Here is a 16,742-nt window from a genome sequence, read left to right as displayed (position 1 = left end):
AAAAAATAAGCTCTAAATGAGAGAAGAAATTGTTTTTTCATATTTCCTGGGTATTAGTGCTTTAGTGTAAGGAAGTGGGATTCTATTTTTATATTTAGCCATAATAGGAAACAGTAGCCAACCTTTTTGAAGTCTTGACTTTTAAAATATCTATTATCCTTAGGCTAATTGTGAATATTTTAAGTTTTTTGGTCATGTGGCCAGTTCTCTAAAAAGAGGTAAAGTTCAGATCATATGATTTTGCTGCTTGTCAGTAGCTCTGATGAAAGATAAAATTAGACTTTTTAATTAAAGTGAGTAGCATCAATAAAAGGCTGATTTGATTAATTAAAATTACTGACCCACTTACGCAGGAGTAGTGATGTAGCATCTTTCTTTTTTGTGTAAATGCTAATTAGAGATAACTTTATATCTTGTAGAATATTTAGGTAATTGAACACATCAGTTGAATTTAACAACCTGACATTTCTGTATAACTTTTTATTGAGATATAAATCACGTAACATAAAATTTCACCATTTTAAAGGGTACACTTCACAGATTTTTAGTTACTGAACATTTCTGTCACCCCCAATAGAAACCCCATACCCATTAGCAGTTGTCCCAGTTATCCCTCTCTCCTTCCCCTGGCAACCACTAATCTACTTTTCATCTCTGCAGATTTGCTTGCTTTAGACATTACATATAAATGAAATCATATGTGTGGGATTTTATTTTGTTTCATTTTTTTTAATGTTTCTTTGTTTATTCACTTATTTAATAATAATAACAGACAATATGAAGCAGGCTCCCCGCTCTGAACTGTCAGCACAGAGCCTGATACGGGGCCTGAACCCACGAACTGTGAGATCATGAGCTGAAGTCAGACACTTAACTGACTGAGCCACCCAGGCGCCCCCTTATATGTGGGATTTTAGTTAAATAAGGACTAATTTTAATTATTTTTCAAATATATTGTATGTTCACAAGGTAAAAAATTTACAGTGTTACAGTATGTTTTTTCCCACCCACCCAGTTTTCCCTTGATATAGCCAACACTAGTTCTTTTCCTATCGGTATAAATAGTAGGTATGTGTGAAGCAAATACATACTCTATTCTTTCTTTAGCTTTTTGTTTTTAATTTTATCAAGAAGTGTAACATAACCTATAATTCTTTGGAACATTTTGCCCTTAATATATCTTGTAGAGTAGGAGTCCATAAAACTTATACATTGTTTATTTTATGTTTATTTGTTTATTTAATGTTTATTTTTGAGAGAGATGGAGGCAGAATGTGAGTGGGTTGGGGCAGAGAGAGAGGGAGACATAGAATGTGAAGCAGGCTCCAGGCTCTGAGCTGTCAGCACAGAGCTCGACATGGGGCTCGAACTCACGAGCTGTGAGATCATGACCTGAGCTGAAGTCGGATGCTCAACTGACTGAGCCACCCAGGCACCCCTGTAGTTTTGATATTTTCATGTTGCCCTGTATCATAGAGATTATGTTGTCTTACAGTCTCAGCATCTGGTTAGATGAGAATGCTGGTTGATTTACACCCTTTCCAACACCTCTACCAAATTTTGACTTTTGCTGGTGTGATGGGGTAAAAAAAGTGTCAGGATGGTTTTAATTATGTATGTCTCTTATTCTGACATTACGTTTTCACAGGTATTTTCTTTTGTACACTTTTTGATATAATACAGTACTGCAAATGTCTTTTCTATCTTTTATGATTAGTTTTTCTATAGTTTTACTGTAAGAATGCAGTATATAATACATATACAAAATATATTAATTAATTGTTTATATTATGGTAAGCCTTCTGTCAACCATGGTTTATTAGTGATTGAGTTTTTGAGGAGTCAGAAGTTACACACAGGTTTTCTTTTATTATTTTTTTTTAACGTTTTTAATTTATTTTTTAGAGAGAGAGAGAGAGAGTGCAAGCGGGGGAGGGGGAAAGTAAGAGGGGGATAGAGGATCCGAAGCAGGCTCCACACTGACAGCAGAGAGCCTGATGTGGGGGTTGAACCCACGAACAGTGAAATCATGACCTGAGCCAAAGGTGGATGCTTAACTGACTGAGCCACCTAGGCACCCCCATATAGATTTTCACCTGTGCATGCAGGAAGGGGAGGTCGGTGGTCCTAATCCCTGAGTTGTTCCAGGGTCAACTGTAATTACATTAAAATGAATTTTAAAAAGATAATTTAATAATCCAAAGTGAATGTCATTACATTGATAGAAAGGCAGAACCAAAGTCTTCAAAGAGTTTAGGAATATGTTTTGGGGATAGCATAATTCTTGTATTTTTAACTAAGTAAACATTTACTTGATTAAAGTGCTTTTGTTTTGTTTTTTTGTTTTGTTTGTTTTGTAGGCTGGGAAGTCTGCTGTGACTATGTGGTGACTACAATTATCTTACTACTGAGTTTCCCACTGGAATCATGGAGGAGAAGCAGCAGATTCTATTGGCTAATCAAGATGGTGGTACAGTGGCAGGAGCAGCACCTACCTTCTTTGTCATCCTAAAACAGCCAGGAAATGGCAAAACTGATCAAGGAATTTTGGTTACTAATCGGGATGCCTGTGCTTTGGCTAGCAGTGTGTCATCACCAGGAAAATCTAAAGGGAAGATTTGCCTTCCAGCTGATTGTACTGTGGGAGGAATCACTGTCACCTTGGATAACAATAGTATGTGGAATGAATTCTATCATCGAAGCACAGAGATGATTCTGACCAAGCAGGGAAGACGCATGTTTCCATACTGTCGTTACTGGATAACAGGTTTAGATTCAAATATGAAGTATATCCTTGTCATGGATATATCTCCTGTGGATAATCATCGTTATAAGTGGAATGGTCGCTGGTGGGAACCAAGTGGGAAGGCTGAGCCCCATGTTTTGGGGAGGGTTTTTATTCACCCAGAATCTCCCTCCACAGGTCATTATTGGATGCATCAACCAGTATCTTTCTATAAACTTAAACTTACCAACAACACACTGGACCAAGAAGGGCATATCATCTTGCACTCTATGCATCGCTACCTGCCAAGACTTCATTTGGTGCCTGCAGAAAAGGCTACTGAAGTGATACAATTAAATGGCCCTGGTGTCCATACTTTTACCTTCCCACAGACTGAATTCTTTGCAGTAACAGCTTATCAGAACATTCAGATTACCCAGCTGAAAATAGATTACAATCCATTTGCTAAAGGGTTCCGGGATGATGGGCTGAATAGTAAGCCCCAGAGAGATGGAAAACAAAAGAACAGCTCTGACCAGGAAGGTAATAGTGTTCCCAGTTCTCCTGGTCAGCGGGTCCGTCTTATAGAAGGTGAGGGGTCAGAGGTACAGCTAACAGATTCAGATCCTTTATCAAGGGGTCATGAAACATCAGGCAAGGGTTTGGAGAAGGCTTCTCTTAATATAAAACGGGACTTTCTCGGCTTCATGGATATTGATTCAGCATTGGGTGAAGTTCCTCAATTGAAACAGGAGGTTACTGAAAGGTAGGTTAACAGCTTTTCTATTCTTAGAGATAAAAAGGAATATTTTGGATTTAACATTGGTTGTGTGGACTGCTGACTTGAGATACTGATAAATGCAAGCTACTATAAAATATACCATAGTGTTTACATTTTGTGAAGAGACAGCTTATTTTTTTGTAATGAGTATCAGTTGGGTTCAGGATTTAGAATTATAGGCAAATTAGATGGTATTTCACAACGGGAACCTTTTGCTCATTTAGATTTAGAGTTTGAGAATTTTTAGGCTTAGGATTTTTTTTTATTTTTTATATTTTATTTTTAATTTATTATTTTTAACGTTTACTTTTGAGAGAGAGAGAGCGAGAGAGAGCGCGTGCGCGAGCAGGGGAGGGGCAGAGAGAGAGGAGACACAGAATCCAAAGGAGACTCCAGGCTCTGAGCTGTCAGCACAGAGGCCAATGTGGGGCTTGAACTCACAGACTGCAAGATCATGACCTCAGCCGAAGTCTGACACTCAACCGACTGAGCCACCCAAGCACCCTTGTTTTATGTTTTTTTAAAAAATACTTTATTTTTTAGTAATCTCTACACCCAACATGAGGCCCAGGCGTCCCTGGATTTTGGCAATCCTAATAGGTGTATAGTAGTATCTCATTATCTTAATTTGTAATTCTCTGATGACCTATAGTGTATGTCTTTTTATACACTTAACTTGCCATCTGTATGTCTTCTTTGGTGAGGTGTATGTTAAGGTCTATAGCCTGTTTTAACCTTTTTTTTTTTTTTTTTTTTTTTAAGCATTTGTTCATTTTTTGAGAGACAGAGACAGAGTGTGAACAGGGGAGGGGCAGAGAGAGGGAGACAAAGAATCCAAAGCAGTGTCCAGGCTCTGAGCTGTCAGCACAGAGCCCAATGTGGAGCTTGAACCCATGAACTGTGAGCTCATGACCAGAGCCAGAGTTGGACGCTTAACCAACTGAGCCACCCAGGCGCACTTGTAGTCCATTTTAAAATTAGACATTTTCTTAAGTTTTAGGAGTTTTTTGTATATTTTGGAAAAGCAGTCCTTTATCAAATGTGAGTTTTGCAAATATATTCTCCCATTCTGTGGCTTGTTTTTTTTTTTCATCCTCTTGATAATTGTCTTTCGCAGAGTAGTTTTTTTATTTTTTAGGAGTTTTCTTATTTTATGGAATTCAGCCTATCAATTATGTCTTTCACAGATCTTGCCTTTGGTGTTGTATTTAAAATGTCATTATCATACCAAAGGTCCTGTAGGCTTCCTCCAATGATATCTTTGAGAAATCTTACAGTTTTGTGTTTTATATTTCAGTTCATGATCCATTTTAACTTATTTTTTTGTGAATGGTGGAAGGTCTGTGTAGATTCAGTTTTTTGCATGTGGATGTCCTGCCATTTCTGTACCATTTGTTGAGAAGATGATCTTTGCTCTTTTGTGTTGTTTTTTGCTCCTTTAACAAAGATTGGGTGACCACACTTATGGGGGTCTATTCTGTTTTATTTATTAAACAGTTTATTTTCATTTATTTATTGAAGTTTATTTTGAAAGTGAGAGCGTGAGTGAGTGGTAGAGGGGCAGAGAGAAAGAGAGAGGGACAGAGAGAGAGTGTGAGTGAATCCCAAGCAGGCCCTGTGCTGTCAGTGCTGAGTCCCACATGGGGCCCAGTCCCAGTACCCTGGGATCATGACCTGAACTGAAACCAAGAGTTGGACACTTAACTGACTGAGCCACCCAGGCACCCCAAATTCTTTTTAAGTTCAAATCCACATGTTCATTGCTGGTATATAGGAGAGTACTCTTTTGTATATTAACCTTGTATTCTGCAACCTTGCTATAATAGCTTAGTAATTACAGAAGTTTTTTGTTAACCTTTTGGATTTCCTACCTAGATGATCATGTTATTTGTGAACAAAGGCAGTTTTCTTTATTAAAAAAAAATTTTTTTTAATGTTTATTTTTGAGAAAGAGTGAGAGAGACAGTGTGTGAGCCAGGGAGGGGCAGAGAAAGAGGGAGACAGAATCTGAAGCCGGATCCAGGCTCTGAGTTGTCAGCACAGAGCCCGATGTGGGGTTCGAACCCACGAACTGTGAGATCATGACCTGAGTCGAACTCGGACACTAAACCGATTGAGCCACCCAGGCACACCAAGGCAGTTTTCTTTCCTTCTCCCCAGCCAGTCTATATTTCATTTTCATTTCTTGTTTTATTGTACTAGGTAGGATTTCCAGTATCATGTTGAAGTGTGAGAGGAGATATCCTTGAACTTGGGAAAGGTTCTAGTTTCTCATATTTCATATGATGTTAGCTTTAATTGTTTAATGGATATTCTTAACAAAGTTGAGAAAATTTCCTTCTAATTTTAGTTTACTCAGTTTTTAATCATAAATGGGTGGTGGATTTGATCAGATGCTTGTTTTCAATCTTACTGATACGGTCATCTGAATTTTCTTTTTAAGTCTGTTGCGATGGATTACATTAATTGATTTTCAAATGTTGAATCAGCCTTGTGTGCCTGGGATACATCCCATTTGCTTATGATGTATAATTCTTCTTATATGTTGTTGGATTCATTTTGCTATTTTGTTAAAGATTTTTGCGTCTGTTTATGAGAGATGACGATCTGTCATTTTCTTAGAATGTCTTTGTCTGGTTTTGGTATTAGGGTAATGTTGGCTTCAGAGAACAAGTTAGAATTATTCCCTCTATATATCATCTGGAAGAGCCTTTAGAGAATTGATTTAATTGCTTCCGTAATTGGGAAAATTCACAAGTGAATCCATCTGGGCCTGGTGCTTTCTGTTTTGGAAGGTTATTGATTCAGTTTCTTTAATAGAGGCCTATTCCGATTGCCTATTTCTTGTGTGAGTTTTGGCAGATTGTTTTTTTTCAAGGAATTGGTCCGTTTTCATCTAGTTTGTCCAATTTGTGGTCAGAGTATCCTTTATTATTTTCTTGATGTCCATGGTATCTGTAGTGATATACTCTCTTATCACATTGTATATTTCTGATTGTAGTAATTTGTTTTCTCTTTTTATTTTTTCTTAGTCTGGCTAAGGGCTTACTGATTTTATTGATCTTTTTAAAGTAGCAGTTTTTGGGTGTTTCTATTCTCCCAGGTCAGTTAGGCTCTAATAAAAACTTAGTAGGTTAGGCTCTGGTTAACTAGTTTCTCTAGAGGTCAGGCCTTATTGTTAGGAACAGAGTGCTTCCCCCTGCACTGCTGGGTTTTCTTTTTTTCATGAGAGGATATTTACTGTGAGCACCTGGTCTAGCTCCTGGAGGTAAAACTCATAAAAGTGTGAGGGCCCTTCTGTGACTGAGTTCCACTGGGGTTTTTAACTTTCATATTTGTTCACACTGAGCCTCTAGCAATTTGTTGGTTATAATTCAGGTTTTTCTACTCCAGCGCTGGTTCCCAAAATGGTTTTTACTTGTCAGTCTGTTCTACTAAAGCCCTGACCCCCTGTATTCACCTATCTCAGTAGTTTGCCACTGTGTCTTCACCTCTCTTATGGGTCCAAAAAGAGTTGATTTATTCAGTCTGTTGAACATTTTACTTGTTTAGGACATAGTGGCAACTTCCAAGCTTCCTAACATGTGGAACTAAAACCCAGAAACTTGACTTATTTGGAATGTTGGAGCACAAGTTTGGCAGAAATAAATCCCAGCTCAGTATTTTTCCTTTACCTTCCCTTTCTCACTGAATACAAATCCTATTAACAATTACTATTCTTTGAGTTTGGAATCCCCATGTTCATGAGTTTCCCTTGACTTGTTTATGGACAAGTCAGTGCTTTGTGTTTTCTAAGAATTGTTGTTGGAGTGAATGCTACTCAATTTAGAGTTTTGTTTTTTCTTTTTTAAAAAAAGCTTTTTAAAATGTTCATTCTTGAGAGAGAAAGAGAGCATGAGTGGGGGAGAGGCAGAGAGAGAGAGGGAGACAGAATCTGAAGCAGGCTCCAGGCTCTGAGCTGTCAGCACAGAGCCTGACATGGGGCTTGAACTCAAGAATCATGAGATCATGACCTGAGCCAAAGTAGGATGCTTAACTGACTGCGCCACCCAGGTGCCCCAAGTCTTGTTTTTTTCTATCAAGGGAAAGTTCTTTTCAGTTTTTGCTTATCACTGTGGTATTTTTATAGTTGTAACTAGTGAATGCTGTCTATAATAACTGATTTTCCAACCATAGTCTAATCATAATCACCCAACACAATTAAAAATGAATTTGAACAGTTTGCCCTCAGTTCACCTTTTTTTATTTAAGTAAAAATTTTTTAAAGTTCGTTTTTATTTAGTTTGAGAGAGGAGAGAGAGAATCTTAAGTAGGTTCCACTCTCAGCACAGAAACCAGTGTGGGGCTTGATCTCATGAACTGTGAGATCATGACTTCAGCTGAAATCCAGAGTCAAGAGTTGGATGCTTAACCAGCTGAGCCTCCCAGGTGCCCCTGATTATTGTAATTTTTGTGGTATGCTTTGAAATAGAGAAGTATGTTTCCCAACTTGGTTCTTTTTTTTCAAGCTTGTTTTGGCTATTTGAGATCCCTGGAAATGCTGTATGAAATTCAGCTTCTACAAAAAAGACCATTGTGTTTTTGATAACTGTTAACACTATAACTGTATGTTGCTTTGGGTAGTGTTGTTACCTTAAAAGTGTTATGTTTTCCAGTCCATGGACATGGGATACCTTTCCATTCAGGTGACTTTTAATTTTTTTAATGTTTATTTTTGAGAGGCAGAGGAAGGGCAGAGAGAGAGGGAGACACAGAATCCAAAGAAGGCTCCAGGCTCTAAGCTGTCAGCACAGGCCCGAAGTGGGTCTTGAACCCATGAACCATGAGATCAAGACCCATGAACCATGAGATCAAGACCTGAGCAGAAAAAGTCTTAGGCTTAACTAACTGACTGAGCCACCCAGGCACCCCTCTGTTTAGGTCTTTAATTTCTTTCAGCAATACTGTATACTTTTTAATGTAAAAAAGTCTTTGCTTCCTTGGTTAAATCTATTCCTACATATTTTACTCTTGCTTTTTTTTTTTTTTTTTAATGTTTATTTAGTTTTGAGAGAAGAGCACAGGGGATGGGCATAGAGAGCAACAGAGGATCTGAAGTGGGCTCTGTGCTGACGGCAGAGAGCTCGATGCTGGGCTTGAACTCATGGAACCATGAGATCCTGACCTGGGTCAAAGTCAGAAGCTTAGCCAACTCAGCCACACAGGCGCCCCTGTATTTTATCCTTTTTGATTGTATTGCAAATAGAATGGTTTTCTTAATTTCCTTTTTGAAAAGGAAATTGCTGTGTTTTATATTGTGTATTGCTCAGTATAAAAACATTCATTCTTACATGTTGATTTTTGTATCCTTTGCTTTGCTGAATTTATTGATTTTCTTGCTATGTGTGTATTTTTTAGAGTTTTCTATATATAAGATCATGTTATCTATGAATTGACATAGCTTTATTTCTTTTCCAAATTGAATGTATATTATTTCTCTTTCTTGCCTAATTGCTGTAGCTAGAAGTTCTAGTACTATATTTAGAAGTGGTGAAAGCTGGAGCATTGGGGTTTTAATTTGCATTTTGCTAAGTTGGTAAAGTTGATCATCTTTTTATATACTTACCAGCCATTGGGATTCCTCTGGTGATCATAGATGTGAGAGTTTTTTCTTGGACACCATTTTTCCCCTTTGATTAGTTTGTTTACCCTTTGGCAAAACCCATGTTGTTTTAATTAGTATAGCTTTGTAATGGTAGTTGCCTGACTTTTAGATTCCACCTAGGGTCCTACTCTACTCCACCTTGTAAAAAAATTAGTCACTGTTCTTACCTGCTTTGATGTGTTTATTATTTTGTCTCTATTGCAGACATTATTCTTATAAATGTTGGAATGCCTTTCCCTCCAGTTTTGCCCTTATTTGTCAGACTTTCAATTTTTTAAAAGTAATTGGATACTGTTACTTCTCAGTTTAACTCTTCAGAGTCTACTGATTGCCTTAAAAGAAAATATTAAGTAAAAATAGTATTATTTTGTTTCAAACCCAACTATTACAGTCTGCAGTTTAGTTCTGACATTAACAACTGAGCTGGTGTTAGTTTCCACAAGTTTGAAGACATGGTCCCCTAGAAGACTGCCCCTACTTCAGATAGCTGCCTTAAGTGGTGTCTCCAAGTTACTTGGACTTCTTAACATTTGGCTGCAAATTCAGAGGTTCTCATGAACACCCTCAGGCTTACTAATTCCCTAGAATAACTCCATAGAACTCAGGAAAGGACTGTATTTATGACAGCAGTTTATTATAAAGGATGCAGATTAGAATCATTCATATGAAGAGATAGGTCAGGAGGGTCTCAAATGTAGAGCCTCCATGCTCACTCCCCAGGAGACCTGTAGGGTGTGTTACCCTCCTGGCATATGGAAGTGTTCACCAACTAGGAAACGCCTTTGAGTTTTGGTGTCCGCTTTTGTTAAGGTTTCAAGTAGGTGTGGACTAAGTCACTGGCCAGGTGATTGAACTTAATCTCTCCAGCGCCCTTCCCCTCCCTGCAGGTCAGGTTGCTTTGTAGCCCCAATCCTCTAATCACAGGGTGGGTCCTTCTAGTGACCAGTCCCCATCATGAAGCTTTATAGGACCTCACTGTTGCGTTACCTCATTAGCGTAGTCTTAAGTGTGATCCAGTGGGCTCATGAATAATACAGACACTTTTATTTATTTATTTTTTTAAGAGAAAGAATAGAGTGCCCACACCCATGCATGGGGAGGGGCAGAGGGAGAGAGGGAGAGAGAAAGAATCTTAAAAAGGCTCCATGCCCAGAGCATCTGATGTGGGATGTGGGGCTCCATCCCTGGACTGTGTGATCATGACCCGAGTGGAAATCAAGTTGAGTGCTCGACTGACTGAGCCACATAGGCTCCCCTAGCAAAGACACTTCTATCACTTAGGAATTTCCAAGGGTTTTATAGAAACTCTATGTTAGGAACACTGGATGAAGACCAGATAAGTTCATTATATGATAAGTATATACACATAATTTAAAAAGCTTAAATAAAACCACATGGTGAAAAAGACACTCTCTTGCTTCATTCCTCTTCACCCCCTACAGTTCTTCTTAAAGGAAATTTGATTTTTCACTTACAGTCATTTCTAGTGATATCTGTCTCTGTCTAAATCATATGCAGTGCCAACTAATTATCATATTTACATGTTATCCAAGTCTTTCAGTTTTTCTTTCCGTCAGTACAGTCGTCACAAAAATATCCATTTTTAATGCTGTGATATAAATTTTCTATACTGTTTAGCCAAATAGTGTATCATAAACACATTTTCTTGTATAATTTTGTTTTTTAGTAATTGTTGCCATATTTTTTCTTTCCCTTAGTTTTCTATATGCCTAGTGGTAATTCTTTTCAAATTCTTTTTAAAATTTATTTTTTATTTTTCTAATGTTTTTATTTATTTTTGAGGTAGAGAGAGACAGAGCATGAGCAGGGGAGGGGCAGAGAGAGAGGGAGATACAGAATCCGAAGCAGGCTCCAGGCTCCGAGCTGTCAGCACAGAACCCGACGTGGCCTCGAACTCACGAACCGTGAGATCATGACCTGAGCTGAAGTCGGACGCTCAACCAACTGAGCCACCCAGGCGCCCCAATTCTTTTCAAATTCTTAAGTTAAACTTGAAATTTCTCAGTTTACTTAGACACGCACACTTCATCTAATTAACGTAAAATTTTTTTTGTCTCCTGAATACTATCTTGAGTTGCTCTTGTCTGCCTTTGTCAATCTGAACTAGTTGTTCTCTGAGACTGTAAAGGTTTGGGATTTCACTTTGCTGTCATCCTGCTGACTCTGCATTTAACATTGTTTTATATAGGTCCTCCTATTTCCTGTATCTTAAGTTGTCTCTATTGCTTTGTGTTCTCTTTTTTTTGGTCAAGTACATCTTTTTGTTCCCTCAGAAAGAATGTATGGTACGTAGAATTTTGGAATATTAAAATCACTTCTGATGGAAATAGTAGTGTCCTTTCAACTTGCTTTGCCCTTTTCAACCCTTGGTTTTCTTCTTGCGTGGTGAAAAGTAACTTTGTTATATCCTCCTGCTTTATATATTTGGTTGGGTATAGAGTTCTTTGCTTGAAAACGTGTCCTTGTGTTCCAGTTACCTGTTGAGAAGGTTGTTGTTTTTTTTTTTAATTTTATTTTTTATTTTTTAAAATTTACATCCAAATTAGTTAGCATATAGTGCAACAATGATTTCAGGAGTAGATTCCTTAATGCCCCTTACCCGTTTAGCCCATCTCTCCCTCCCACAACCCTTCCAGCAACTCCTCCAGTAACCCTCAGTTTGTTCTCCATATTTATGTGTCTCTTCTGTTGTGTCCCACTCCCTGTTTTTATATTATTTTTGTTTCCCTTCTCTTATGTTCATTTGTTTTGTCTTTTAAAGTCCTCATATGAGTGAAGTCATATGATTTTTGTCTTTCTCTGACTGACTGATTTCACTTAGCATAATACGCTCCAGTTCCATCCACGTAGTTGCAAATGGCAAGATTACATTCTTTTTGATTGCCGAGTAATACTCCATTGTATATATATATACCACATCTTTATGCATTCATCCATTGATGGACATTTGGGCTCTTTCCATACTTTGGCTATTGTTGATAGTGCTGCTGTCAACATGGGGGTGCATGTGTCCCTTCGAAACAGCACACCTGTATCCTGTGGATAAATGCCTAGTAGTGCAATTGCTGGGTCATAGGGTAGTTCTATTTTTAGTTTTTTGAGGAACCTCCATACTGTTTTCCATAGTGGCTGCACCAGCTTGCATTCCCAGAGGTTTTTTTTAGTAAGCTCTGTACCCAGTGTAGGCACTAACAACCCCAAGATCAAAAGTCTCATGCTCTAGGGACTGAGCCTGCCAGTCCCCCCCAACCCCCACCTTGAGAAGTTTGATGTCCTTTTGATTCCTGGTCCTTTGATGCTCTTAACATCTTTTGTTGATTTCTCATATTATGAAATTTCACATTGATAAGCTTTGGTGTGGTTCTCATTGTTGTGTGCTGTGTTTTTTCAATCAAATTCATGTTCTTTAGTTGTAGGAAAATATTTAGTATTATTATTTTGGTAAATTTTCCACTTAAGGTTTTCTGTTGGATGTTCAATCTCCTGGATTGTTTTATATGGTCTTTTTTTTTTTCCCTGTCATTATCTTTTTGCTCTACTTTACATGAGGTTTTCTTGATTTAATATCTAACTTACTGAAGGCTTTTTTTTTTTTTTTTTTTTACATTTTATTTATTTTTGAGAGAGAGAGAGAGAGAGACAGAGAACAAGTAGGGGAGAGGCAGAGAGAGAGGGAGATAAAGAATCCGAAGCAGGCTCCACGCTCTCAACTGTCAGCAAGAGCCTGATGCGGGGCTCCAGCTCACAACTGTGAGATCGTGACCTGATCCGAAGTCCGATGCTTAACTGACTGAGCCACTCAGGGGCCCCGCTTACTGAAGTTTTTATTACAGTCATGATTACAACCATGTTATGGTTTCTTCAGTCGGTTGAGCGTCCCGACTTCAGCTCAGGTCATGATCTCAACGGTTTGTGAGTTTGAGCCCCATGTCAAGCTCTGTGCTGACAGCTTGGAGCTGGAGCCTGCTTCAGATTCTGTGCCTCCCTCTCTGTCTGCCCCAACCCACTCACGTTCTGTCTCTGTGTCTCTCAAAAATAAATAAACATTAAAAAAAAATCAGATTTCTATTATTTTTAAAAATTTTATTATTTAAAAACAATTTTTCTTAAAGTTTATTTTTGAGAAAGAGAGAGAGAGCATGAGTGGGGGTCGGGGGGAGAGGCACAGAATCCAAAGCAGGCTCCAGACTCTGAGCTGTTAGCACAGAGTTGGACTTGGGGCTCGAACTCATGAACCTTGATATCATGACCTGTGCCAAAGTTGAACGCTTAACTGATTGAGCCACCCAGGAGCCCCTGATTTTTCTTTTTTTAAGCTTATTTATTTATTTTGAGAGAGAGAAAAATCTCAAGCAGGCTCCCCAGTGTCAGCACCGTGCCTGATGCAGGCTCCAGCTCAAGAACTGTAAGATCATGACCTGAACCGAAATCGAGTCAGTTGCTTAATGAGCCACAAGCACCCTAGATTTCAATTTCTTAATTTCTCTTTTTTTCTTTCTTTCTTTCTTTCTTTCTTTCTTTCTTTCTTTCTTTCTTTCTTTCTTTCTCTCTCTCTCTCTCTCTCTCTCTCTCTCTCTCTTTCGGGAGAGACAGAAACAGCATGAGTGGGGGAGAGGCAGAGGAGGGAGGGGGTAGAGAGAGAATCCCAAGCATGCTCTTCACTGCCAGCACAGAGCCTGATGTGGGGCTTGAACCCATGAGATCATGACGTAAGCCAAAACCAAGAGCTGGACGTTTAACCAACTGAGCCACCCAGGCACCCTAACCCAGATTTCAGTTTCTAGGAGCTCTTTGTTTTCTTCTGCATTTTACATTTCCTTTTTCCAGTGGATTTCTTTTTTCTGTTAATCTAATAACCAGTTTCGTGGAAGGCATTATGTTATAGTTTCTTCTAAGGTGCGTCAGTAGTTACTTGTACATATGTTTATAATAGCATCTATTAAGTAACATGTTGTCTTCTTGTATGTCTCATGTACTGGTGTGTAAATTCCTTGAATATAGTGACTGTGCTTTATTTGTTTTGGCAATAATCCCTGTGCCCAAGAAAATATAATGGCATGTTTTAGGTGCTCAGTAAATGTTGACTGAGTTTTATCTGTAGCACTTATAGCTTTTTAAATGTGTTTCAGAGTGATGGCACATATTCTATTTATTTGTTGCATTGATTATTATCAAAAAAGTAATCCTTTTTTTAAAATTGTACAAATTGTTGGTTTTGCTTATATTCTTGCTTAAATAATCTTTCACCTAATTTATTTGGATAGAGGCTTCTTAGAAGTATGAAATTTCAGGGTTCTTTGCAAAATCCTCCTGCCAAGACAAATTTTCATGCATTATGCATAAAGTTTTTATTGGAAGATAAGGAGAGATCCTTTCTGAGAACCTTTCTAACTGAACAAGTTTAGTTTCCCAGGAAAATGTGAAAGCAATTACTGCAGTAACAGCCAACATCTAGCTTCATGAAGTTCTCTGCTACTGAAAACAAAATTCAGGTGGTGTGACTAAGGGAAAAGAAAATACAGATTTTTTTCTACATCGTGGAAGTTATTATCTTGAAATTGAAGATAATTAGAGAACTTGCATTAAATGTTAATCCTCAATTAATTGATAGAGAATGACATTTTTATGAGTTTATTTAAAAATTCACATAACAGGGAAAGGAAAAAGAGGGCTTGTTTTGCTTATTAGCCTTTTAAAAAAAGATGAAGGAAACTGGATTGCAAAATTATAAATTTGTTAAAAAGCCTTGAGTTGTCCCTTAAAACAGGTGGATTTTATTTCTTGTGCTTTTGATTTTAGCCATTCTGATAGGTGTGAGGTGATAAGCTTATGGCTTTGATATGCATTTCCCTGATTTGTGATGTTGAACATTTTTGTTGTGTTGGCCATCTGTAGGTTTTCTTTGGAAAAATGTCAGTTCCTGTTCTCTGCCCACTTTTAATTGGATTATTACTATTTTTTAGTGTTGACTTGTAAAAGTTCTGTATATATTTTGAGTATTAACCCCTAATTGGGTATATTGTTTGCAAATATCCTCTCCCATTCTGTAGGTTCTTTTAATTTTGTTGATGATTTCCTTTGTTGTGCAAAAGTCTTTATCTTGGTGTAGTCCCAGTAGTTTAATTTTGCTTTTGTTTCCCTTACCAACGGAGATGTATCTAGAAAAATGTTTCTGAGATGATGTCAAACAGATAACTGCTTGTGTTTGTTTTCCTCTAGCAATTTTATGGTTTCAGGTTTCACATTTAGGTCTTTGTTTTGAGTTTATTTTTGTGTATGGTGTAAGAAAGTGTTTTAAGAAATTAGTGTTGGTGAGGATACGCAAAGGATCCCTTGTGCACTGTTGATGGGAATGTATGCTGGTGCAGCCACTCTGGAACACAGTATGGAGTTTGTAAAAAAAAAAAAAAAATTTTTTTTAATAGGATTATCACATGATCCCTTAATCCTCTTATTGGAGGATTACCCCCCAAAATTGGATTATCCCTCCAAAAATGAAAATACTAATTTCAACAGATATGTGCTACCCCTATGTTTATTGCAGCATTACGTAACAATAGCTAAGATATGGAAAGAATTCAAGTGTCCATTCAAAGATGAATGGATAAAGATGTAAATACATACAATGGAATATTATTCAGCCATAAAAAAGGATGAAATTGTGCCATTTGCAATAACAAGGATGGATCTAGAGTATATAAAGCTAAGTGAAATAAATCAGGGAAAGAAAATATATGATTTCACTCAAAATTTAAGAAAGAGAATTTCAGAAAAGAATGTAGAAGGAAAAAACCCCTAAAAACCAGATTCTTAAATATAGAGAACAAACTGGTAGTTGCCAAGGAGAGGTTAGTGGGGGGTGGGTAAAATAGGTGAAGGAAATTTGAAAAAAGGTGTGGATTTTATGTTACATAATTTATAAATAAAGCTGTTAAACAGGTAAAGAAAAAGCCATTTTTCACCACTTAAGTGAAATTTTTGCAGGGGAGAAGTTCAGGCAACTTCAGACTTCAGACAGATGTTCAGACAGAGCTTGGCTTGGGATTCTCTCTCTCTCTGCCCCTCCCCCACCTGCACTGTTTCTGTGTCTTTCAAAAATAAATCTATAAGCTTAAAAAATAATTGTAAACTGTTGTATTCTTCCAGGTTTATGCAAGATTATTCATTATGTGTTAGATTTCATCAGGGAATCCATGGAGTGTTCTTTTTTGGCAGGTTTCAAATCACAAATTCAGTTTCTCTTTTCTGTTTCATTGACCCCCCCCCCCATTTTTATTTCCTTCTTTTTACTTGCTTTTGGTTTAATTTGCCTGTGTTACATTAGAATGGGGGTTAGCTGACTGAGACCTCGAGAACCATACCTAGCCTGCCATTTGTTTTGTATGGCCTGCAAACTAAGATTTTTATATTTTTAAATAGGGAAAAAGTAAAAGAAGAGTAATATTTTGTCACCTGTGAAAACGAAATAGAATTCAAATTTTGGTGTCCCTGATTTGGAATCCAGTTGTGCTTACTTGTTTAGATATTGTCTGTGTTTCTTTTATGTTACAGTAGCAGAGTTGAATAGTTGT

The 16,742-nt window shown here is 37.6% G+C and overlaps 1 protein-coding gene across 12 annotated transcripts in view; it reads left to right on the top strand.

Annotated features, from left to right (window-relative positions):
* MGA (MAX dimerization protein MGA) overlaps positions 1-16,742 on the top strand; it is a 167,517-nt gene that overhangs the window by 72,546 nt on the left and 78,229 nt on the right. For all 12 annotated transcript variants that reach the window (XM_042989091.1, XM_042989092.1, XM_042989095.1 and 9 more), the window contains exon 2: positions 2,361-3,491. In XM_042989091.1, coding sequence (XP_042845025.1) covers positions 2,428-3,491 — 1,064 coding nt within the window. In that variant the 5' untranslated portion in view covers positions 2,361-2,427. The remainder of the gene's footprint in view (positions 1-2,360; positions 3,492-16,742) is intronic.

The sequence above is a fragment of the Panthera tigris genome, chromosome B3 (assembly GCF_018350195.1).
Source record: "Panthera tigris isolate Pti1 chromosome B3, P.tigris_Pti1_mat1.1, whole genome shotgun sequence".
NCBI lineage: Eukaryota > Metazoa > Chordata > Mammalia > Carnivora > Felidae > Panthera > Panthera tigris.
Note: the sequence above shows the minus strand (reverse complement) of the source record. Positions and strands in the feature narration are given on the sequence as shown.